We start from the raw sequence: 27,358 nt of genomic DNA, 5'->3' as shown, positions 1-27,358 counted from the left end.
AGATCTAAGAAATTTATAAAATTATTTATTCTATTTTCAATGGTAAATTTCAAATTAGGATGTAAGAAGCTGAACTGTTGCTTACGAGATTATACAGTCTGGTGCATTGCATGATCAAGAGTGGGTCTCAGAGCGTTATGACAATTTCTGCCGCTAGGTTCGCCTCGCAATTATTCTATTAACCCTGCTGTTGTTAGATTTTACTATACGAATGTGCTGTTCGGGTCAATATGACCCGACCTATTATAATTGCATATAAAATTACAAAATCATGTGTGTGAACATTTTCATGACTACAATACCATAGTTTATCATTATTGTTACTGTGAATATTACTGTTATTTATTTTGTTTATTTTATTATAATCTCACATATTTACTTTTTTTTTACTATTATTCGTTTGTGATATTTTATTTTTCTATATTATTCATCTGTTTTTTTCTACATTCTTATTAAAAATTAATAACAACAAATTGAAGAAACATACTTGTTTGAATGAAATGTTTAACTTATAATACAACAATAGGCCTTGAAAAATTATAGACTGAACTAAATGCTTGTGCTATATTATAATGATTAACTTCTGTCTTATGTTTTGTGTAACACACATGATATACATAATCACAATTCTTTCTCATTGCTTACAATTATGTGACACAAATATGCGACATGACCTTTACAATATGTTAGCTGTAGTTTCTATACAACATGTTCGTTTTATTGTCATTGCTTGATGGACAGAACTTACAGCGTTCACGTTTTACAGTTTTTCCTCTTGTAGACTCTGATACCGGTACTGTAGTCACAATTTTATGTTTTTGAATGTTCTTGACAATTCTGATTGCTTCCTCTGTTCTTGAAAAGTGCTTTCTTGATGATTTGTCAGTGATTTTTCAAGTTCCTCTAAGAATAATCTCCTTCTAGTCAATTTATTTGCATTCCAATTTGGGTCTATCGAAGTCCACAAGACATACACATTGTAAGCAGATACATCAAGAATGTTGCAGAAAAATATCACTGGCCATCTGTTTGTTTTTCTTTTGCAAGTATATGTATATTATGTTACTTGGTCAAATGTGTCTACAGCCACTTTGGATGCATTGTAATCTAAAATCATTTGAGGCTTCTTATCATTCCTGTTGCTGACTTCATTTTCATGATGCAGTGTACTCATTAGCATAACATTTTTGTTTTTCTTTGGGACACAATTGACCACAGTAGTATCATTTGTGAAGTAAAATGAAGAACTATGTATTTCCTTTTTGTTCATTTGCTGTGGAAGTTCTGGCTTATTTTTCCGTATAGTCCCCAACATTGTCATTGTTTTCAAAAGTATTGTTCAAAATTGTAAGAAGTGAAAAATTTGTCACACATTACATTTTGACCCCTTAGGTTACTGGAAAGATCACACACTACCCTCATACCCTGACTTTTTTCTGATGGTCCATATTGTTTCCCTGTATAAACTTCTGCTACCAATGCATATGAAGTTTTGGTGTCACAAAGCGTCCATATTTTTATTCCGTATTTCGATGGTTTGCTGGGAATATACACCTTGAATGGACAGCGACTGCAAAATCCTACTAACTGTTAGACAGTTATATTTTCGCCAGGATTGAAGAATTTAGGAAAGACTTCCAGACATTTCTCCCAAATGCAACGAATAGCAGCAAGTTTATCAGTGCATCTTCGTTATTCTCTAGTAGATTTCTTATCAAATCGAAAGACACGCGATATCTTGCAAAAGGTTTCAAGTGACATAGTTGCCTGCAAGATGTTTCTGCCCGTTTTCTGATCCCACAAACTTTTTGTTGACTCCCCATGAGATCGAGTAACACCAGCAAGAAGCAAGAGTCCTACAAAGCCTGGAAAACAATACAGACGATATTTGCCCATTGCTGGCCATAAATTCGCCTATCTTCCATGTTTGGCATCTATATTATTTCATTATGGTGGCATACCTTGTAAATCCTGGTGTAGTCTTGATGAGGGCCGAGGCAGAAAGATGGCCCTGTTATGGAGGTCGATTCAACTTCCATTCTATAGCTTTATTCTTGAAAGAATTGACTGAACAATATTGACTGGTTGTTGACTGTCAAAATCGTCATCATTTTCACTTTCAGATTCATAACTTACATTATCTTCAAATTCTGAAACAAACTCTTCACTGTCGGAGGAATTCACAATTGATACTAACTGAGCATTACTCAATGGTCTTTTCGTCATGGTGTGTGAATTCAAACTGAGAAACAACATTGAAATATTTATCCAGATCAAATGTAAGAGTTTAGAAGGAATTCATTCAGAAAAACAACAGGATACCAGTCCATTGTTGTAAATTAGTGTATCTGATTGTTGGCAATAATTCAATTTCTACTCATTATAATAAAAGCATGATACACATTCTTGAAAAATGTTAATACTGCATTAGAAAATAATAAAATCTTATGATGGGTCATACTGACCCGAACGTTACATAAGTAACAATTACAGATTATGACAAATCTATTTGAAAAATTTATATTACTTTTAAATCACAAATGCATATTGCATTATTAGAAAAAGTCACTGAGTCTCATAAGCATATATCACTATTTCAAGAAAATATTAAGAAAACAATATTCACTTCGGGTCATATAGACCCGAACAGAACAGCAGGGTTAAATGATGACTAGTTCCATTGCTAAGCATTGCGTATCGTGAAAATTCTTTTGCATTACTGAAAGAGTACGAAGATTATAAACATGCCAAGCATATTACAGTCTTATTTGAGATTTTTTGATGACTTGTTAAATAACAGTATGCAGATTTTCAGTGTGATTTAATGGATTTCACTATTTTGTTTCCCGAAAGTTTGGATTTGTTCAATTAAAAATTTTGCTTTCATTTGGTTTATTTACTTTGGTGAGTTCATTGTTTTCAGTTCCGTATTTTTCTTCAGATTTCGTTCCCTCTAATTCGTTTTAATTCCTGAAAGTGAACTACTGGTGTCTTCTAATTTCAGACATTATTATTATTATTATTATTATTATTATTATTATTATTATTATTATTATTATTATTATTATTAAACTAGGGTTCTTAGTTTGTAATGGCGAAATATTCCACGATAACGGTTAATTATTGTTTAATATTGACACATATACGATTTACATTATTTAGGATACAACATACGCAGCAATGCGATTTTAATGTTGCGCGTGCCGAGTTTAGTGTAACGTACTCCCCTCATACTCCAAGCCAAATCAAATATTATTATGATATTATGAGTAATAAATAAATAATACTACAATTATTCGTTGTGATAAAGTACAACTATCATAGTATGGTGTACCAAAGATTTTTCTTCATGTTTTCATTAAACTGACATGTCATGAGTGACGACAGAAAACACCCCAGGGAAGCGAAATGCAGACATTGCTAAAAGAGAAATGAGGATCGGGGAGAGCAGATGCGGATGTGCCTATGGGCTGCAAAATTCTAAGAAAAAGTCGTCCCTGAGAATCCTGAAATATTTGTTTATGTTTTGCGAAATCGTCAAATGCGGAAACCATTTCTAATCACATATATTGCAGACTAACTTCCTAATTTAATTTAATGCTAATTCCTAATTAAAAATTGTTTACACACATTAAAATATCACAGCATTTGCTATTATTATCCACTGCAGATTGATCAGCAGGCGTATTAGATATTTATTTCAGCACTGCAAGGTGTGCAAGAAAAATCGCACAATTGTACTAATCATGTATTTTGACTGCAGTTTGCATTAGTAAAAATCATAACACTACAATGTCAATATATTTTTAAGAAAACAAAGGGAAAAGTTAGGCACACTTACAAATGATTAAATCATGAATTCAGGGAAATGGAAGATAATGCAGTACCTTAATAATAATAATAATAATAATAATAATAATAATAATAATAATAATAATAATAATACATGAAAGGGTAGAATACAGTGTTCATGTAAAATGTATTAAGTTCCTTTCATTATTTCCGAAAAGGTAGGGCTATGGTGTATGAATTGAACAACAGGAAGGCAGTGCCTTAGTTTATAATAATATGTAATATCTTTTAATGTCAAGAATGACAGCCATTCATTTTAATACAATTGAGACGTAGAAGTTTTGAAATTACGTCTATCGACAATAAAATATTGTACGAAGCAACGGGGAGTCCTTTAAATGTCCCATATGTCAATGTCATTTAAGTGTTCTGCTATGAATCTCGAGAACCGAACAGCGCTCCGAGCGGAGGAAATTGGCATACGCGGAAACTACTTTAGTCCCGTATTTCAAGAGCTATGCGCCACCTTGTATAATTTCGTAAGCAACGAGTTGAACGTATAAATACGTGAGAGGTAAAAACTGCCGATAAATTTCAGAACATGGATTCCTTCCCTTCCCGCTTACTTCAAAATTCCAACCTTGTTCACACAAAATAAATTATTGGCACTCAAAAGTACCTTTTCGTAAGCATGGTGATGCCCATTCGACAAACACAGACAAATCTACTCTTTTTAGTGTTTTAAGATATAACTGTCAGTGAGGAATCCCTATGCTGAAATTTTCTGAAACTGCAACTTACCTCTTCACAATTGTAATCCTACCAAACCAAATATGGAACTACGTAGCCTATTATACGTATACACGCACTGAAAGTGAAATCTTTACTGCCTCTGCCCGGAGTCATAGGAATGAAAGAGATCCATGCTGCCGTGAAAGTGACAACAGTATTTCCTGTTACGAGATATATAAGCTAGCGCAGAAGTCTATGGCTAGCGCATGGCATGATCGAGAGTGGGTCTCTGAGCGTTATGACAATTTCTGCCGTTAAGTTCGCCTCGCAGTTCTATTAAATGATGAATAGTTCCATTACTAAGCATTGTCCATCGTGAAAATTCTTTGATTAATTTTGCATTACTGATCGAGTACGATGATTATTAATTGTGAAGCTTGGGCACGCCATTTCGAATTGCTCCGAAAATTCACCAGGACTTAAGATTACCATTATACACTACCTTCACAGCACACAAAGCACTTATAACACTTCTTATATTATTGAAGAAGATTTTTTTTTTTCCATTACGTCTATGAATTTTATGACTAATAAACATAACAAAGGGATTTTTGGATATTAGACATAAATGTTGAGTAATTGGATCGAATTTGCAGACAACCATATTGTAAGCGATTGTCATCTTCACACGAGTTCCAAAATTTTACACTAGGATACCATACCAGTGATGGCAACATATGAAAGGCTTAAAGAGCGAAACTGCTCATGATGTAACTATAATAATCCGTGTAGGGCTGTAGGCTTATATGGATTAGGGCATTGTTGCATAAATCCACGGACGATTGTATAATGCCTAAACGCATATCCTCTGCATACGTTTGCATTCAAAATACGAAAGTACTTTCGTAAAAGACAAATTTCCAACTACGAAAGTATTTTCATAAAAAAGAGAATTTTCCTATACTAAAAATACGGAAGTGCTTTCTTAAAAGACTAGTATTTTCTTTGCACTATAAACAAAATTCGTACAGAGAAAGTTATTTCGTAAAAGACGAGTTTTAGACTTCCGTAAAAAAATATTTTCGTGCACTAAAAATACGGAAGTGCTTTCTTGAAAGACGAGTACTTTCGTTGTAGGATATATTATTTAACATATATGCTACAATATGCTACATTATTGCAGCGAGAGTGATTTCGTAGCAGACGAGTTTTAGATCAAGTAAAATGCGAAAGTAGTCTCTTAAAAAAAGTATTCGCTATAGTTCAGAATACCGCGTAAGTAGCTACTTATGTACAAAAAATATTGAAATTAAAAATAATTAAAATGCATGTTTTTTTTTTTACTGGAGGCACAAGGGTAGATAAATAAATAAAGGACAAGGTAGAGTGTGCACACTTTTATCACTGCCAATGTGGCTCTATAAACCAATTTTCAATACTTTTATCATAGCCACGATACATGTTAGATTAATTATATATTATGTGACAGGTTAGGTTAGGTTACATTAGGTGTTAGTGTACTATGTGACAGGACAGGTTAGGTTAGATTAAGTGTATATTATGTGACAGGTTAGGTTAGGTGTATAGTATTATGTGAGAGGTTAGGTTTGTTTAGGTGTGTAGTATTATGTGAGAGGTTAAGTTAGGTTTGATTAGGTGTGTAGTGTTATGTGAGAGGTTAGGTTAGATTAGGTGTGTATTATGTGACATGCTGGGTTAGGTTTGATTAGGTGTGTAGTATTATATGAGGTTAGGTTGGGTATGATTAGGTATGTAGCATTATGTGACAGGTTAGGCTAGGTTTTTTAGGTGTGTAGTATTATGTGACTGGTTAGGTTAGGTTTATTATGTGTGTAGTATTATGTGACAGGTTAGGTTAGGTTTGATTGGGTGTGTAGTATTATGTGGCAGGTTAGGATAGGTTTGATTAGGTGTGTAGTGTTATGTGAGAGGTTAGGTTAGGTTTGATTGGGTGTGTAGTATTATGTTAGAGGTTAGGTTGGGTTTGATTAGGTGTGTAGTATTATGTGACAGGTTAGGTTAGGTTTATTAGGTGTGTAGTATTATGTGACAGGTTAGGTTAGGTTTGGTGTGTAGTATTGTGACAGGTTAGGTTAGGTTTGATTAGGTGTGTAGTATTATGTGACAGGTTAGGTTAGGTTGGGTTTGATTAGGTGTGTAGTATTATGTGACAGGTTAGGATAGGTTTGATTAGGTGTGTAGTATTATGCGACAGGTTAGGATAGGTTTGATTAGGTGTGTAGTGTTATGTGAGAGGCTAGGTTAGGTTTGATTAGGTGTGTAGTATTATGTTAGAGGTTAGTTTGGGTTTGATTAGGTGTGTAGTATTATGTGACAGGTTAGGTTAGGTTTATTAGGTGTGTAGTATTATGTGACAGGTTAGGTTAGGTTTGATTAGGTGTGTAGTATTATATGACAGGTTAGGTTAGGTTTGATTAGGTGTGTAGTACTATGTGACAGGTTAGCTTAGGTTTGATTAGGAGGTGTAGTGTTATGTGACAGGTTAGGTTAGATTTATTAGGTGTGTAGTATTATGTGACAGGTTAGGTTAGGTTTGATTAGGTGTGTAGTATTATGTGACAGGTTAGGTTACGTCTATTAGATGTGTAGTACTATGTGACAGGTTAGGTTAGGTGTGATTAGGTGTGTAGTATTATGTGACAGGTTAGGTTAGGTTTGATTAGGTGTGTAGTATTATGTGACTGGTTAGGTTAGGTTTATTAGGTGTGTAGTATTATGTGACAGGTTAGGTTAGGTTTGATTAGGTGTGTAGTATTATGTGACAGGTTAGGATAGGTTTGATTAGGTGTTATTGTTATGTGAGAGGTTAGGTTAGGTTTGATTAGGTGTGTAGTATTATGTTAGAGGTTAGGTTGGGTTTGATTATGTGTGTAGTATTATGTGACAGGTTAGGTTAGGTTTGATCAGGTGTGTAGTATTATGTGAGAGGTTAGGTTAGGTTAGATTAGGTGTTTATTATGTGACAGGTTAGGTTAGATAAGGTGTGTAATATTGTGTAACAGATTAGATTAGCCTAGATTATATTACGTGTGTATTATGTGACAGGTTAGATTAGGTTTGATTAGGTGTGTAGTATTATTACTATGTTTGCGACACTGAAACCGTTTGTCACATTAACGAAATATGGGAGTACTGTTCATTCACGCATGGCGATTTTCGTATATAAGATACGCATTTAGGGCGGAATAGGTGGGCATCTAACTCTGTCAGTGATCACTAATCAATATTATAAATACAAAGCATATTTTCAAGGTATTTTAGCAAATACCTATAGGAGCTGTGACATAAGTACCCTTCACTTAAATAAATAAGTACAATATAAGATATTTCCCCTGGACCAATAATAAATAATTGAATAAAACAAAAACGACATATGTACTTACGCTGTATTCTGAAGTCTCTCCAAAGTATTTTCCTGCACTAAAAATAAGTGCTTTCTTAAAAGATGGGTATTTTCGTTGCGGCATAAATAACATATAATTTACAATATACTACATTATTGCAGCGAAAGTGATTTCGTAGAGGACGAGTGTTTGAGATGACATAAAAATACGAAAGTACTTTGGTAAAGGAGGATTTTCCAGGACTAGAAAGTATGGAAGTCTTTATTAAAATACTAGTATTTCCCTTGCACCAATAATACAAAACAATGGAATGCAAGAGCGAAAATAGTTTCGTGTAAGACAAGTAAAAATACTAAAGTACTTTCGTAAAAAATATTTTTCATGGACTGAAAATATGGAAGTACTTTCTTAAAATACGAGTATTTCTCTTGCACCAAAAACAAAACACAAAAGGCGTTACTGTGGTTTTCATATAACTAAGTGGTTTATTTTTTGTAAAATAATTCCACATTGAAAGCATGTAATTACTCTTCACTTACATTATGACTGGGAACCAAAGCTACGCATTCAATTAGCTGCAACAATAGTATAACACAACTCGAGACAAAATAGAAGAAAAAGATGCAGTACTGTACGTTTGTGGATATGCTTGTTACACATTCATACTGCACAATACAAACATAAATGAGGTTTTTAATTCATTATTTAGCATTTAGGCTCTAAGTCTACTTTTTCAAATTAGATATTTCGAACCGTGATTTCAACATTTTTTGTAAGTGGCCTGGAATTCAGCAAATTACTGTGGAGGTGGGTACAGCAGAGCGGCTCTCTTGAAGAATTCGCATATGAGACGAGAACGGGAAAAGTTGGACTTGAATATGTACTTCGCAAAATAACCCTCAAAGTGTTGTTTCCGGCGTCCGAAGGCTGGTATAGAGTACTTCACAGAGCGCCACTTCCTCTCGATATTTTGCGTGTGTATAGTTACATGTTCGCCAGCAAGTCTTCTGAGATTTTCTATGTGGATTTCTCCACTATCTGCTGTATCCACAAATTCCACCGAGTGGTTTACCCGCAGATGGAGAAAGCCTTGATTCTGTAGAGTGTTGTACGCCTTCCAGCAATCGGATACAATTGTAGTACCTGGGAGAATCCACTCCTGTATTAAATTGACTAGAGTTTCTGTGTCTCTGTTTTGTACTGGTACCATAAAAAAATTCGTCGGGTCACCACGTTCCACCCCACCAAATACCCACTGGCCCTCAATGAGACGTCCGCGGTTGTATTTTCGCCGCCCGAACTTGCTTTCATCGATCTCCAAAATTGTCCCTGGACCACCAATTGCTTGCCTGTGTTCATACACCCAGTCTAAGCAAACTTCACGACAAAAGTTGGACCAGTCTACAACCGTGTGGCGTGATACTTCTACTTCTTCACTGAGGGTCACATGTCTAGGATTGGGAAGTAGGCACCAGAATGCACAAAATTGCAAAATCTGGTCTATCGATAATTTTGAATCTCCTATGAAAGTATCTTTCCTACCACTTTTAATGAAGTTGCATCGCCGTTGTTGCCCATGGCGTTTGCTGCACCTAAATTCCAGTCTTTGTCGTCCTGTAATTTTCAAATGGCAGACATTACGACATGACGGACAGTTTATAGTGTTTCTTATAATTCCGTGAGATACTAGGAAGTCTTTCATTGACTGTAAAGTGTTGACATTGCGCAGAAAAGTACGTAATTTGAAATCACAACCGACACATGTCATTGCTATGATAACTAGTATTACAGTCCGCGTATAACAATGGCGGCATTGTTGCGTAATTCTCATTAGGATTGTATTAATACGTTTTCGCGTTTTCGCTTATCATCTACATATGTTGGCAGCGCTGAAAAATTGACGTCAAACCAGACAAGATAGCAATGGAGTCTCTCTCGTTTTGCAAAATTATGATATAAAAGGAAGATAATTATTTGGGTGGGTTGGGTGGGCATATCGCCAACACAGCATTTACATCGCGTTTTTAAATGTGCTCCTTCATTTTATGGGTTATTTGAGTGATTTTCAAAAAGGTAAGAAGTGGCGTTCCTGTAATTCACAATTACCCGATGATTATAAACATAACAGGCATATTACAGTCTTATTTGAGATTTATTAATGACTTGTTAAATGTCAGTAACTTATGCAGATTTTCAGAGTCATTTAATGGAATTTACAATTTTGTTTCCCGAAAGTCTGAATTTGTTCAATTAAAATTTTTGCTTTCAAACTACATTGTTCATCTGGTTCATTTACTTTGGCAAGTTGATTGTTTTCAGTTCCGTGTTTTTCCTTCAGATTTCGTTCCCTCTAGCTTGTTATAATTGCTGAAAGTGAACTACCGGTGTCTTCTATTTTCAGACATTATTATTATTATTATCATTATCAACATCATCATTAAACTAGTATAATTGAAGACCTCCCTCAAAGAAGGTTGTATATAATATGCTTTTTCATATGATATACAACCTTCTTTGAGGGAGGTTTTCAATTTTTAGTTTGTCTTGCCTCAAGACAATCAGTAGCGTTATTCGAGGAAAAGAGTCTGATTTATCATCATCATTTAAAGTGGCGAAATATTCCACGACAATGGTGAATTATTACTGCTGAATATACAGAGTGTTTAAAAAATACGAGGCATAATTTCAGGTATGTATTTCCCACATGTAGACAATCAAAATAGTTCATTACAACATGTGTTTGGAAATGCTTCATTTCCGAGTTATGGCCTTCATAACATTGCAATTCACCGGAACGTTTTTCTTTCCGCAGGTCGTTGTCATTACAGAAGTTGTTCAAAATGTCCACCTCCTGCTTCAATACAGACCTCACATCGATGTCTCATTGACCTGCGAACACGATCCCAAACTCCAGGAGTATTGCGTATGTCCTCAGAACATGCCACAATTAGATTCCGAAGGGATTCCAAATCAGGCACCGGAGACGAATAAACCAATGATTTTAAATGGCCCCACAAGTAGAAATCGAGAGGGTTCAGATCAGGTGAGCGTGGAGGCCAAGCAATTGGGACACCTCTACCTATCCATCGATGAAGAAACCTTCGATCCAAGTAGGCCTACCGGCGAGCCGTACGACTGAAGTGTGCAGGAGCGCCATCATGCAAGAAGTGAATGTGTTGACGATTGATCAATGGAGTGTCTTCTAAAATATGAGGTATGGTGTTTTCCAGGAGTAAGTCTGTTTACAAGTACATGGGGTCCAACTAATCGATCACCAATGATACCGGCCCACATGTTTAGGGAGAACCGCACCTGGTGATGAGATGGAACAGTTGCACGTGGGTTTTCATACGCCCACACATGCTGATTGTGGAAATTTGTTATGCCATCTCGTGTGAACTGTGCTTCATCTGTAAATAATACTAAGGCAGGAAAGTTCGGATTTACACCACACTGCTGCAAGAACCACTGACAGAACCTAACTCGTGCAGGGTAATCTGCTGGTGACAGGGCCTGTAAACGTTGCAAATGATAAGGATACAATTGATAATCTTTCAACTGTCTCCAGACAGTCGTATGAAGAACATTGACTTGCAACGCTACCCTTCGTATGTTGATAGAAGGAGTCATGTTCACAGCCTCCAGAATCTCCTCCTCGTACTTCTGGAGTTGTAGATCTTGGTCGTCCCCTTCCCAAACCAGGAGAGTTAAATTTTCCATACTCGCACAGACGGTAATGGAGACATACAAATGTCTTCCGATCTGGACATTGTCGCTGTGGGTACCTCTCCTGGTACAAACGACGAGCTAGCGCAGCATTGCCGTCCGCTGTACCGTACATGAAGTGTATCTCTGCCAGCTCTTGATTTGAATACATGTCGCACAGTCTAACGCCTACACAACACTGAATGTAACCTTCGCCTCGGAATGAACTGCCAGAGTGCCCTCTTAATGTCTCCTTTGACGGCAAAGACCTGCGGAAAGAAAAACGTTCCAGTGAATTTCAATGTTGTGAAGGCCATAACTCAGAAATAAAGCATTTCCGGACACATGTTGTAATGAACTATTTTGATTGTCTACATGTGGGAAATACATACCTGAAATTATGCCCCGTAGTTTTGAAACACTCTGTATATATATATATATATATATATATATATATATATATATATACGATTTGCATTATTCAGGATACAACATACGCAGCAATGCGATTTTAATGTTGAGCATGCCGAGTCTAGTGTAACGTACTCCCCTCATCCTCCAAGCCAAATCAAATGTATTACGACATTACGAGTAATAAATAATATTTACTACAATTATTCGTTGTGATAAAGTACAATTATCACTGCATGGTGTACCGAAGATTTTACTTTATGTTTTCATTAAATTGACATGTCATGAGTGACGACAGAAAACAGCTCGCAAGGGAAGTATCACACCCCACATGCCGAAACTTGCCTCGAAACTTTAGTGACATAACCGATGTGCTACGAGAAGACCACGTGCAAAATATTAGCTGCCTGTTGTCACTGCAAGGCCCCGAAATCGAAGCTGGAATCCTTCTGTGGTCACACGATAACGCAACGCAGTTGGGCATCCCTTTCTCACTGGCGAGCAGAGTGGAGTGCGCTTGTGAAATGGAGCAAACTTTCTCGCGTCACGTGGTGTCAATAAAGCATAAACAGAAGAGAGAAATGACTCGTATTGATTGAATATTGAAAACAATTCTTTTCGGTGACATTGTTTTTTCATCGTTTCAAGACAATATTTCACGGGTAGGGCCTACTACAAATTCAGGAGGTCGTTCTGTGGTGTATCTCCTTGCAAACTAAGAATACCTTATTATATCCGGGATCGTGAGAAGTGAGAAATATGTTTCCAGATTGAAGCAGCGCAAAGCCGCCATTTGTTTGGAAGAATATGCGCGGGATTTCGAAACCACTGTTTGAATACGAATTGTATTGCGTAACCGAAAGCTAAATGTTTTTATTTACAGGAACAATACTTCCTTTCCGATGTACCTTTAATAACGTGTTTCTGCTGACAGCAGAGTTGCTACGTTTTCTGCGAGGAAAATCGGGATATCAGAAGCTAATATAAGACATTAGACTTATCAACACTTTATCATAAGATTTAGGCCCGATTGTATAAACAATTTAATCTTAGATCAGAGGTTAAATTAATCCTTGTTTCTGCTGAACTTGGAATTTTGTGTTGTATAAAGTCTAATCTGAGATTAATTTGTCTCAAACTAAAGTCAACTTTGACTGAAGAAATTTCTCCGATTAAGTTAGATGATCCAAGTTCAGTTATTTCTTTTCTGTTTGAAATATACGAGTGACAGATTGTGCAAATAAAATATCCATTATTATTAATATTAATAGATATGATAGGTACATTTAATATATTTCTTTCAATTTCTTGCCTTAATACACAAACATTCTTATATTTATAAGGCTCTATCGTGTTCAGCAGTATCAAATAACATAACCTATAATTATATTATGTTTATAACAACCATTAATTATTAATGGATATGATAGGTACATTCATAAATGTTCAATTAACTGTATTACTAAACGAAAATTGTCGTTTTATAAAGCTTTATTATGTTTAGCAGTATCTAACACCATAACATGGTAACAACTCGGAGAACAGTCAACCTTCTTCTTATTGTCCGCCATTATTTACATTGCAGAAAAAAACCAGTGTCTCCAACAGAGTGTACGGAAAGTCGCCAAAAAGTAGTTGTAAAGTCGCTAGATTTCTCACTATCAACAAAGAAAGATTAAATTTTGTCACTATGGGGTGCTAAAAAGGTCACTAAATCCCTATTTAAGCAATATAAAAGTTAAAAGAAATTGTTGTTGAAAAAGAGTTAAAGTCGCTGGATTGACAACACTAAACAAACCTGTCCGCGCATTACGTATTTCACCTGTTTATGCGATGTTGCCAATCCTTTTCACGTGAACTTAGAATGCATTTGAACCAAGGTAATTTGATCGCAGAAAAGTTTTATACAATAGAAGAAGTGTCTGAACTCGGTTCACTTTTCGATCTTCGATCAAAGTTTGATCTTTGGTCAGGGAGTTTTATACAATTGGGCCTTATAGTTTTTTTCTGCAAAATAGTGTTCGCGTGCTTTTAATGTAATATTTGCCTCCTTGAGAAACACTAAAATACGAAGGACACACAGTACAGTGAAATACTATAGGCTAATCCTTTTTTCTTTTATTAATCACGAAAATGTTTTAACCATTCGCTACTAAATTAACTTTGCAACTTTCCTTTTTCGTAACCGGTACTGCAACAGTCTATCTGACGATGAATCCATGTTTAAACATAGTTCACTAAACTATAAAACGCAGGAATCGTATGTGTCTCTTATGAGTGTAAAATACGATATCTAAACGCTATCTTTTCTGCCACTCAACGCACCTAAAATACACAATGGTTATTAATTGCAAGAGCACAGCGGCGGATTTTCAGGGGAGGCAAGGGAGGCCGAGCATCCCTAATATTTTACCAGAACACAATATGGCAGTAATAATTTTAGCTGAATTAAGATCACAGACAAGTTACAGCAAATGACGAACATTTTTTACCTTTGTATTAATTTTACTATTCACTACGACTAAGATGTAAGTTACGTAAAGTCAACCACATTGAGTTGGTGATGGCCGCTCGCTATACTGTAGATAGTACAAATAATTGGTACTGAAAAATAACAGATAGCGCTGTAACCTGTATAGTCGATATCTAGCAGCCTGCAGTGTCTATGCGAGAGCGGGAGAGAGGAGTCGGCTACATGACGCTACTCCCCGGTAACCATGACAACAGCAGTTCAACCAATAAGATAGCTGGTTAGAAGAGTGTTTAAACTTGACTAGAACGCGCGAAGGGAGCCGATTTGGAGACGTCCTACCCACCGCTGACAACTGTACTGCCGGTTTCGGCTGTATTGGGAAGCTCTCTCTCTTTTTCTCTTCTTGGTTTTAGAAAATTGAGTCACGTGTTGTTAGTTTTCTCTCCATGCGTAAAAGTTTTCATTTATGTTGTTAGATTTTCTCTCGTTTGCGGGTGTTCTTGTTTTTATTTTTTTTTATTTTAGTGGGTTATTTTACGACGCTTTATCAACATCTACGGTTATTTAGCGTCTGAATGAGATAAAGGTGATAATGCCGTTGGAATGAGTCAGGGTCCAACACCGAAAGTTACCCAGCATTTGCTCATACAGGGTTGAGGGAAAACCCCGGAAAAAACCTCAACCAGGTAACTTGCCCCGACCTGGATTGTATTCTTGTTATTTTGTTTTTTTGTGTTTCGAGATGTATTTACTTATACAGTATTATAAATACATCGAGAGTTTAGAAACAAATTCAGATTTGTCTCTAGCTTCTTCTTGTAGCAGTTATTCAGTATGTTGTGACCTATTTGATCGGTTTGCGAAGAAAGATGACGTCGAGTTAATTTGCTGTAAAATTAGACTATGTAATAGTAATGAGCAAGCCCCGGATTCTTAGGTTCGAATCAATTTTGTTGCCATCTCGTTACCAGTACTCTCGAAATACTGCTTTTCTTGTTCGTTTCATGTAGCAAAGAGTAACATTTTTTAAAAAAGACCTAATTCGTAGGTTAGTACTTAGTGTCCCAAAAAGTAGCAATCTTTACCAAGCCGTTGTAATATATTAACAGTATGTTGTTTATTTTTCTTTTTTCCCGTAAAATCATATAAATTCCTAAACAGAAGATTTAAAAGCCTAAAACATAAATTGGAAAACCTAATTTTAATTTCTTAAAACCTATAAATTCTGCGCTTGGTAATGAGGTACGTCACAGGCCTTATATTTTTGTATTCTCATCATTCACGTCTTGGCCTCCTCAACTTTCAAACCCACCATCTGCTACTGCAAGAGCAGCAACTAGGTACCGAAACGGATTAATCAACATTGAGGTAGAACTAGGGAGACTATTATCTTGTGAATAATAGTTGCCTTACGGCAATCAGCTGGGTTACCTCACAGATTACTAAATTTCCGTGGGTTACCTCTATATTTACAATGTTACCATTTGAATCAATATATAAATAAAAATATCGGATAATAGGAAATGCAGACTAACTTGTTTAAATTACGTTCCACGCTATTATCCCTAAAATCGGGATTTTTAACAATCTCGACTCACTTTATTTGGATTCAACCAGGCTGTCAGGCTTGCATCATTTTCATAGGAACTCTGAATGTGAATATTCATAACTATGGTTAATAAAATAATTAATGTCTACTTTTTAATTTAATCTGTAGGTTAAACTACTGAATGAAATCAAAGAGCATTATTATTATTATTATTAGCAATAAGTAGTAGTAGTAGTAGTAGTACAAAAAAATTGGTTCATTAATCCGTAACTAAGTCAAGAGTTAATTTCAAATCAGTCATATTAAAAAATTAACCTTTTGTAATTTATAGAGTATGTGTATCATCAAATTCGGAGAATAATTATTCATATATGCACTGAAACAACAGCTGTTGAAGAAAAGGAAGGATATGGAGTCGATGAAGGACAATAACAATGTATCCGGTAATAACGTAGTTCAAAAGGTAACAACTATCTTTTAAATGAGTTGAACATACTGAATGATTCAATGTAGGGTAGAAATTCTCTCTGCGGATTGCACCTATCCAGTTTCGGTTAAGGAACTCTTTACTCATAGGAAACCTGAAGCACAAACAATCGTATAAGTACAATAGTTTGTCTTCTGTAACATAATATGGAACAAAAGTCATTGTAGAAATTAAAGATTAACTAATAAGTGAAATCTAACATTCCTTCCTTCTTTATCTTTACATCCGTGTGCATTGCTGCAATTAAAAACAGCACACGAACGAACCATACTTATTGAGCTCAACCAAACAAATGGCCGCCCGTCGACTGTTTAATTTGGGAGCATAACACTAGCGCCAGTGAGCGGTCTAGCGGTTATTTATTTAGTAAGTCTATGATTTCACGACCGACTTGATGTTCCCTTCGCTGTTTTGTATACGGCCTTCACAATAGTAACATTTCCTTGAAATTGGATAATTTCTCTATTCCACCACGAGGCGCTGTCTGCCAAGCTCTGGTGTCCACAGAAGAAATACTCAATATCAATTAAAATAAATGATTAAAGAGTAATAATAACACTTATAAATAATAAATAAGAATATAATACGTATTATTATGTTTAGTTCTGTTAATTATGGTAAACACGTGAGTTTAAAAGCAGGGAAGATAACACATAGTAACCTTTTCAGTTTAAGTAATATGATGACGGAGGAGTAATTTTGTAGTTTATCCTCTGGGTAGCACCCCTAGGCTAAACTGTGATGTTTCTAAGTAATCACTTAGGGTAAATATTTACCATAACTTGTACTAAGTTTTATAATTTCACTCACTGCACTGGTACATTCCACTTGATATTGCAGATTCAAGAATCATAGTTTCAAGATTTTGCGACTCAGTGGATTATAAGCCACATTCTTCAAAGGAACAAGCTTTTCAGTTAAAGCTGCTGCAATGTTATCTAGAAGCGGCCTAACAAATTTCACAGTAATGATATTAGCAAGACGTTTTTGGCCGTCTTCGTCACAAATTGGGCATTGCAATAGAGGGCATCTACACAGTAACGGCTCAATTTCCGAACATACATTTTCTAATATATTCTTGTTTGGTATGAATGGTACTGCCCATTCAACAAAACGATGAATGACTGATAACACTGAAACAAAGGTAGATTTCAGATATCGCAGAGCTCCTAAATCTTGATTTGCAATAAGACTCATCAATGGAGAGCTATTAGTGTTCTGAGCTATACAATCTAAGCATCCCATGCAGGAGACCCTTTCTTCCACTGTTCGTACTATATAGCCACCAATATATGTCAAACTTGCTGTTTTCATTGGTGGTAATGGAATGTCTGTAAAAAAAAATACATTCCTGGTTTACAAAAAAATAGTAATAATGAATAATAAAAACCACAGAAAATTTTAATTAAACACTGTAACAATTACTAGTAAATCAAATGACTAATTGTCATTGAATATGCCTATAGCTTACCTGATTGGATTAGTAGCTGTTGCAGGATGTTTAAAACTAACTTAGGAATACTATATGTTGCAGCAGCGGTGTCTGGCATATCTAGTTCTTGAATAGGTAGTCCATCTGTGATGTCAGATGCATGGTTCTCTACACTGCTGAAGTTTGACATGCACAAAATACCCGTTTTCAATATCTTTTGTAAACTGAAGTTCACTGCCCTTGCATCCAACATGTCATTTGATCCGGACATACGGCGCAATGTACTAAAGAGTGACTCAACAGGATCACTTGAAAATGCTCTAGTAAGAACATAATGGTACACATTTTCTAAAAGATATTTAATGCAGAAAACAATTGATTTTGTTGTCAACTGATAGCTTCATATGTCTCGTTAGTTATGAAATCTTTTTGACGTGTGTTACTTGCACACTTCGTTGTATGGAGATAAGAAAGGAAATAATTTTCTAGCCAGTCTAGACGATAATCATCCAAATAGAAGAAATGTTGCTTATCATTACTTCTACTTTCCACATGATAATGTGTATTGCTAAAATCATGGATTGCTAACCAATTGTTGATATTTTCCATAAAAGTCAATGTCGCATCAGAATCTTTGAATTTGTGGGCTTCAGGGTGTGAGCTTGCATTTTCTTTCAATGATCTGATAGCAGCAATTAATTACACATGGAAAAAATATTTCTTTTGCCCTTCGAACGTTCATTTTTTCAAATGCAGTAGGTTCAACGTGTTTTTTCTTGAGATATCTGACAGGTTTCACTGTATCATGTTTTTGGAGTTTGTGTAACAATTTCACATATTTCCCTGAGATTGTTCCAGTACCATCAGACATTTCACGTTCCAGGAATTGGGTTCTGATGTTTTTCAATATGTGGCACTGGTCAAAACTTAGAAATAACTTTCTGTTTCCATCACAAGGGTGTGTAGTCACGGGTTTCAATGAACCCCTGAAAGATGCTTCATCATTGTAGTATAGCTTTTATGGTTGTCAGAAACAATTCTAATGAATATAAAACCACATTTCTCGAATTCACTAATCACTTGCAATGTTAGTGTATGTAACTCTTGCCCTGATAATTGTTTTGTGAAGAAAAATGCACATGGTATACGGTAGTGTAAAATTGGCGTAAGGCACGTTTGCGGTCTCGGATTGCATCTTTGAAGGCATCCGTCCACCAGGGGACAGAGAAGCGTTTTGGCCTGCAGGAAGACGGGAGGAAAGATAATTCTGCTAACTTTATAACCACATTTGAGAAATGGTCTATTACGGAGTCCACATTTTCATGTCCATTATCATCGAATGATATGGACTGCGAAAATCCGACCCAGTCCGCCTTTTTAATAACCCAGTTTGGAGAGCGAGATTCCGCAGGACGTAAAGCGGACATACGCATTCGGATGGAGTAGTGGTCACTACAATGTAGGTCGTGAATCACAGACCATTAGAAATGCGTGGACAAAACTGGGCTACAAATGGAGATATCTATCATGGAGTATGTACCATATGACAAGGAGAGGTGCGTTGCTTCCCTTGAATTGAGGGTAACGAGATTTAGACGGGTACATACCTCTGCAATTTTATATCCTCTGTCATCATCGGAATTTCAGCTCCAAGAGTGCTGGGATGCATTGAAATCCCCCACTACCAGATATGGAGCAGGTACCTGTGAGAGAATATGTGCAATTGCATGCAGTATCAAAGGTGTGGCTGGGGGCATATAGACAGAGACTATTGAAAACTGTATGGTAGGTAAAGTTAACTAGCGGCTATGCATTGATGTGGACTGTTAATTTTTATAACAGACGAAAAGATACTTTGGCGGAGTAGCAGGGTACAACCTCCGTTGGCACATATAACAGCAAGATGATCGCACTGGTGAACATAGTATCCTGAGATACGGAGTTTCCGGGCTGTGTCTCCTGGAGACATAAAATAGCAGGGTTCTCATGATAGATCAATTGTTGTAGTTCTGTATATCTGGTGCTTACACCGTTCACATTCCATTGTAAATATCAGTCATCTCAAGTAGCTATATCATGTTGGTGACTTCACAGGGGATCATCTCTTCTTTTCCTTTTCATGGGTTGATGCTTTTGCCTGCGACTGCTTAGTCTTCGACTGTGGCGACTCACTTGCAGTTCGTCGAACTACTGATTGTGATCTTGATCTAGGTCGTGACCGATTGCGTGATCTCGACCCGCCACCCGAACTAGGAGTGCGACGTTGTCGCGTTTTACCAGGGCTAGAATCCTTCTCTGCTGTCAGGGGAGCGATCTTTCTAGAGGCGTAATGCCTGATATCAAGCTCACGCGAGTCGTCTGACTCAGCAGTCTGTGTCGCAGCGTCCACATATGTCTGGGTTGCGGTCTCAATTCGCTTCCCAGGCATACTTGCAACAGGTGGCGTCTGCGTAGATGCATCAAATCCCTCTGTTGCCTTATGCAATACTGATGAATAAGACTTTCCTGTAGCCTTATTTGTTGATCGAAAATACGCTTACGCGGCTCGAAAAAAGTAATATTTTCTCGGACTCGAAGTTCTTGAATAGCCTCCTCTACCATATACATCGGTAAATTTTTAGAATGGAGGTGTGATCCCCAGAAGTATTCACACATTGCTCGACAAATGGGGAATCACCATGGTCAGCACCGCCGCACTTTGCACATATGATGTTGTTAGTGCAACGTTTTTGCGTATGTCCGAACCGTTGGCACCTAAGCCCCGCATTGGGTTCTGCACATACGCACGAACTGGGACACGCTCGTAGCCGACAAGAATGTATTCTGGTAGGACAGGCTTTTCGAAGGCCAAAAAGACAGTGTTCAGGGGAACAGTCTGTCTGTCCCGCTTACGTAATAAACGGTAAGCCTTGGACACGGACTGCTCCGCCAGATCAAGTTGGATCTCTTCATCAGACATACTGTCCAGAGAATCCGTATGCACTACTCCCCGCGTGGTGTTCAGGGAGGAGTACCGTTCGACTTTAATAAATGTTAAATGTTATGTTTTATTTAACGACGCTCGCAACTGCAGAGGTTATATCAGCGTCGCCGGATGTGCCAGAATTTTGTCCCGCAGGAGTTCTTTTACATGCCAGTAAATCTACTGACATCAGCCTGTCGCATTTAAGCACACTCACTCTGTTTTGGAAATATAGTCTCGATGAGGAGACTACCGTTGCGTAGTCGATTTGCATTTTCGACCTTGCCGAGTCCGTCGAGTGCCCGTCTCACGTAAAATGGACTGATGTTCTTCACTGTCTTTTCTGTTCCGTCCAAGGTGATACTAATAAACTTTCGAGGCGGCACTTTAACAGTTACTGTATAAGGGTCCAATTCCATTGCAATTTTCGTCATATGACCACCAGTCGTGTCTATTCCTATCTTGTTATTTTTTCTAAGGGAAGGGGAGAAGAGCGCGAGGACATTTAATGACCCCCCCCCCAATAGAGCTGTCGTCGTCAGCCTGTTACGGGGGGGGGGGAAGAAAAAGACATCTAAAAAATTCTCCGCGATCTACTCCCTAGGAGACGAAGTAACAAACTTACGTACACTAATTTCATAGGAGTGCGTGGTATGGTAAATTGTCTATCTACAATTAAGGAAGCTAGATGTGCTAAATTAAAATTACAATATAAATTATTTTATTAAACCTCAAAATAGCTTCCATTCTAAACTGAAAATGTTGATGCGAACAGATTGTTAACATTTAAATTATCTTCACATTAAAATTACACAGTTTTGTAATTATTTCTGCAACATATTATGCAACAAGAAGTAAACGGAACTTATGGACACATTACACTAAATAAAACTTAGTAATGATGCGCAATAAAGTTATAATATAATATTTCACTGAGCTCCATACACTGAAATAGAAAACCCGAACATACATTATCGTCTGCTATGGAATGAGGTCTATAATAAAATAGAAACGCGCACGAAAGTACATAAGTTCGTTGGGTGCACTACGGTTCTTTACTATATTCGCTCAATGGGTCTATGATGAGACGATAGTAGCGATCCTGGTGGTCACTACTATCTGTGGATGCATATTTATTAAGTATTGAGCTTCGTGACTGTATATACTAGACTGTGCTTATATGTCATGGAAGGCGATAAGCAATGCCAAAGCCGTTGAGGCACGTATCATCAGATGAGTCACCAATACCCATGGCTGGATCTCTTTCTAGCCGATCTGACTACATAAAATACCTACCACAAACATCTCTTTCGAATGGTTTGTCACCAGTTTAAAGGCGGCCATGCCTTCAAAGGTTACTGCACCGGGTAAACACTTTCCACAGACATCGTATATTAATACATTCTCACCACTATGCAAGAATTATTTTTCTTAGATTACTCAGCTGCGGAAAGCCTATTCCATAAATTTTGCATTTGGATACACATAGCAATGCGCTGGCGCCCAGGTCTGTTTACGTTACTAGAGTGCAATAAATACTTATTACAAAATTCGCATTTCAATAGTTTCTTACTTATATGCTGGGGTACATCTTTTTTTTTTAGGCAACTTGACAGCGTGAAGCACTTTCTCTACTGGGCTGGTTTCATTTTCTTTTTTTTTTTTTAGTACTCTGCGGGAAGTACTTTCAATATATATCGAGTTTGAATTGTTTCTCATCGGTATGCCGGGCTTCATGTCGTTTTAGACTTTTCGGGTGCCTAAAAGACTTTCCACAAACAGCGCATGTGAAAGATTTCTCGCCAGTATGCCGAAGTCCATGACTTTTAAGGTTACTGGATTCCGTAAAACACTTTCCACAAATATCACATTGAAAAGGTTTCTCATCAGTATGCCGACGTCTGTGAATTTTTAGATTATGCCATAGCAAAAAGCACTTTCCACATACATCGCACATGAATTTTTTCTCACCAATATGGAAACGTCTATGCACTTTCAAATGTCTCGAATGTGCAAAACACTTTCCGCAATCATCACAGGAGAATGGTTTCTCAACGCTATGTCGCACTAGATGAAGTTTTAGGTTGCTCTGCTCTGCGAAGCACATTCCACAAGTAACACATTTGAATGGTTTCTCACCAGTATGCAAACGTTTATGCCTGTTTAGAAGATATAACTGTGTAAAAGACTTCGAACAAATATCACATTTGAATGGTTTCTCGCTATGCTGGAGTTCATGTTTTTTTAGGTTAGAAGTGTGCAGAAAGCACTTTCCACATACCATGCACTTGAAAGTTTTTTCACCAGTATGGAGGAGCCCATGCCTTTTGAGATCGTTCGACCGTGTAAAACCCTTTCCACAATCCTTGCATTTGAATGGTTTCTCACCACTATGGAGGAGTACATGAGTTTTCAAGTCATTCGAACGTGAAAAACACCTTCCACAGACACAACATTTGAACGGTTTCTCACCAGTATGTTGGAGTTTATGAAGTTTTAGTCTACTCGGCTGAGAATAGCACTTTCCACAAACATCGCATTTAATTGGTTTTTGACTAGTACGCTGACACTTGTGCGTTTTTAGGTAAGCTGACTGCGAAAAACATTTTCCACAGACAGTGCATTGAAATGGTTTCTCACCAGTATGAAGGCGTTCATGCCTTTTAAAATCACTGGAATACGTAAAACACTTTCCACAGACTTCACATTTGAAAGGTTTCTCACCAGTATGCTGGCGATGATGGATTTTCAGTTTATGCGCCTCATAGAAGCTCTTACCACAAACATCGCATTTAAATTGTTTCTCACCAGTATGGTAGAGAGCATGCCTTTTTAGATGCTTCCGCTGAGCAAAACATTTTTCACAGACATCACATTTGAAAGCTTTCTCACTACTATGCTGCAATAGATGCACTTTCAGTTTACTCCGCTGCTGAAAGCACACCCCACAAACAACACATTTGAAGGGTTTTCCACTATTCTCCTGGAATTCATGCTTATTTAGATTATTTGATTGCGTAAAACTTTTTCCAAGACCAACACATTTGAATTGATTCTGATTAGTATCCTCGCATTCGTGGATTTTTACATTATTCGATAGAGAGTAACTCTTCCCACAAACACCGTATCTGTCACATTCATGGTAATGTTCATGGGTTTTTGGGTTGCAGGGCTGCGAAAAACATTTTCCACAGACATTGCACTTAAATGATTCCTCGCCACTGCGCACAAGTTCGTGGTGTTCTGTATGTCCTTGATCAAGGAAACATTTTCCACTGATATCGCATTGGAAGGGCTTTTCGTCTGTATGCTGAAGGATGTGGCTTCTCAGATTACCGGAATTCGAAGAATATCTTTCATCAACATCGCATCTGAATCGTTTATCAGTATGAGCCCTAAAAGTATTTGCTGACGAAACAGATTGCTTCGCTGCCTCACAAATAGTTATGTGTTCTTCGTCTGCGAAACCTTCACACTCTGACGGTACTCTTTTGTCATTGGAGTCTCCGAAACTATCATAAAAATATATAATCAGTCAGGAGAAATTACAAGCAATAAGTATTCACCAAAAATAAAATTATCTCAGCAATAACGTTTAAACTCAGCTGCATGTTATAAGGTCACACTCATATTATTTCTAAAGGATTTAGTTTTGCGTACCTATATTAAATGTAACTTGTGACATATACAGCGCATACATTTTATGTTCCCGCACTCGCGTATGTAGAGCGGAGAGAGCAGCTGCAAATATGCCAGCGAAGGAAGATTAAATGTACGCATTGTATGTATCCACTATCAACCTATATGTGTAGCATAAATGGCCCAACACGGTTTGAGGGCAAGGAACAGAGATTGAAAATCCTAAATGGAAGAACTGGGTCATACAAACCCTAGGATGCATGAATTTTTTTCTTGATGCTGATTATTTCTTATTTTACAAGTGTACCTTTGACGCAATGTATGTTGGAGAAGGAAGTGACAATTGTGGGAACTATCTGACAAAACAAGAGAGACATTCCAAAAGAAATTAAACCTAATGCAAACCGATCAGTGAACACAAATGTATTTGTATTTCACAAGGCCATCATAATGATTGGTTTTTACCCAAAGAAAAACAAATGCGCTATTCTACTAACTACCATGCTCCATAACGATGCTGTTGACGAACAGCACCCAAAAATTCTACAATCGCAGTAAGGGTGGTGTTGATGTAATGGATCAAAATGTGCACAATTATACTTATAAAAGGCAAATCAAACGCTGGCCCATGACACTTTGGTGTAACATTTCGGGAGTTTCTGCTCTAAAAGCATTTCATTTATTCTATATTGTACTCAGCACCCCATGTACCATAAAGGATTTCTAACAAGAAGAGACTATTCATCAAAGAGATGTCAATGGAAGTAATCCTACCATACATGATTAGAAGATCATCCAATCCCCATCTCCATAAGTCCATTTATGTGGACATAGAAAATTTCATCACTAATCTAGATAGTAGTGTGCAAAACAGTGGTAACAGTAGTGGCAACTATGAAAACAAGAAGACGAGATGTTTCCTATGTCCTACAGCCAGAGATAGAAAGACCAAATCTATCTGCTACGAGCGTGCAAATAATGTTTGTAGAGTCGTGTGCAATACTGATAAGATATACTTATGTGGGTTTTCCTTACTATTTTTCTTCTATTTTTTTATTTTATTGGGTTATTTTACGACGCTGTATCAACATCTAGGTTATTTAGCGTCTGAATGATATGAAGGTGATAATGGCGGTGAAATGTGTCCAAGGTCCAGCACCGAAAGTTACCCAGCATTTGCTCGTATTGGGTTGAGGGAAAACCCCGGAAAAAAGAGTCAACCAGGTAACTTACCCCGACCGGGATTCGAACCCGGGCCACCTGGTTTCGCGGCAAGACACGCTGACCGTTACTCCACAGGTATGGACTTTTTCTTCTATCTCGTGGATCATTACATTATTATCTCATATAAATAAATATATATGTCTTAGTGTTGTAACAAGAATTTATTTTTACTTGCTACTTAATTATAAGACTGTATTATTTTGTTTGCCCAAAGAAAAATATTAGGAGTCTACAATTATCTTGTAGAAATAAACAAATATACATGTCTGTATTTTCACTTGTTACTTAGTTATATAATTGTATTATTTGTCACAATGAAAGCTCCTAAAATTAAATTAAATAATAAATTAATATTATTCCATGTTTATGTCTAATTCATCATTAAATAGCGTAAGGTGCAACAGACCCATTTTATGTAAATGTGTAGGAAAAGTAACTCATGCTAGGATGCTAGTCACGGAACTGTATTCTGCATATGAATAATACAATCCTGAGGTTAATGATTATGATCCATGACACCAGAGAAGTAAAACCTAAACACACAGAATGAATACTTTCAAAATTATGAATAAACATTGTGACATTCTGAATATGGTAATATGGATCTGATATCTTTCGATGTACAAAAGAAAGTGACATGCAAATTGAAACAAGAGGACTCTCAAAACAGAATATCTCGAAAAAAATGTATTCCTTGAATATAAATTGGTATGGGAGCGCCTATTTCATAATGTGAATTTCTTGTCAGAATGCAGTAATTTCCACAGTCTTATACACCAGGTATGAAGCTTATCTGGACATTCTGCTATTTATTCAACTGCTGATGAGCAATCAAAATGCACTGGTTTATACTGTCGCTCAGAACAATGGGTAGGCCTACACACCAATGACAAGAATATTAATTTTCAACCTTGACCAAAAGATATTGAATTTAACCCCTTGTCGTTGATGCTGGCGCATTGTATAGGTGGGACTTCCTGTTGTATGTCACCGGTGTCTATGCACTGCACTGCTTAGCGAATTTCATAATTTGAATCGCTGTGACGGCTACAAATGATAAGATAATTTCGATCTCGTGGCATATCTTTGTAAATGAAGGTTAGACATACCCATTTCTATACACAATATCATATTTATTATGTTTTTTCCATATTACTTAGTGTCATTTATATTTGTGAGTGGAATACTGACATTAGCAATTTCAATTCTGACACATATTTCATAGAATTTCGAAGTATGTTCTCTTTTCCTTCTTATGTGAATTGTATGTATTTGAAGGTGAAGTTCTTTGTTATCTACCTGTATATGCATCGTATCTCTAACTCGATCTTATTCACTTTCTAAGACCTCGACTTTAGGTCTAGTTTGCGTCTGCTTCTTATTTGTGCTGCCAACATAAATTAATTCATACTACTACCAAGATGGGCACAGACGAAAATGAAACAGCTCATTCATAGCAACTCATTAATGTTTTGATTTTCTTTTCCACCGTAGTGTGTTGACATAATCAGTATGGCCAAGAGCTCTCTTGAGTCTGACGTGCAGATCAGTTCAGCCTTCAGATTG

General features: G+C 36.8%; 1 protein-coding gene across 11 annotated transcripts in view; it reads right to left on the bottom strand.

The window, feature by feature from the left end:
* The window catches only part of LOC138692616 (zinc finger protein ZFP2-like), a 103,602-nt gene that overhangs the window by 36,468 nt on the left and 39,776 nt on the right, over nucleotides 1-27,358 (bottom strand). For 4 of the 11 annotated variants that reach the window (XM_069815641.1, XM_069815639.1, XM_069815640.1 and 1 more), the window contains one exon: nucleotides 22,578-24,441. The exons of 6 other annotated variants lie outside the window; for them this stretch is intronic. In XM_069815641.1, coding sequence (XP_069671742.1) covers nucleotides 22,617-24,441 — 1,825 coding nt within the window. In that variant the 3' untranslated portion in view covers nucleotides 22,578-22,616. Of the gene's footprint in view, nucleotides 1-4,593; nucleotides 4,704-22,577; nucleotides 24,442-27,358 lie in introns of those variants that run through there. One more of the 11 variants, XM_069815646.1, reaches the window with a different exon arrangement.

Source organism: Periplaneta americana, chromosome 17 (genome assembly GCF_040183065.1).
Source record: "Periplaneta americana isolate PAMFEO1 chromosome 17, P.americana_PAMFEO1_priV1, whole genome shotgun sequence".
In the NCBI taxonomy this organism is placed as follows: domain Eukaryota; kingdom Metazoa; phylum Arthropoda; class Insecta; order Blattodea; family Blattidae; genus Periplaneta; species Periplaneta americana.
This window is presented reverse-complemented; position numbering and strand designations above follow the sequence as displayed.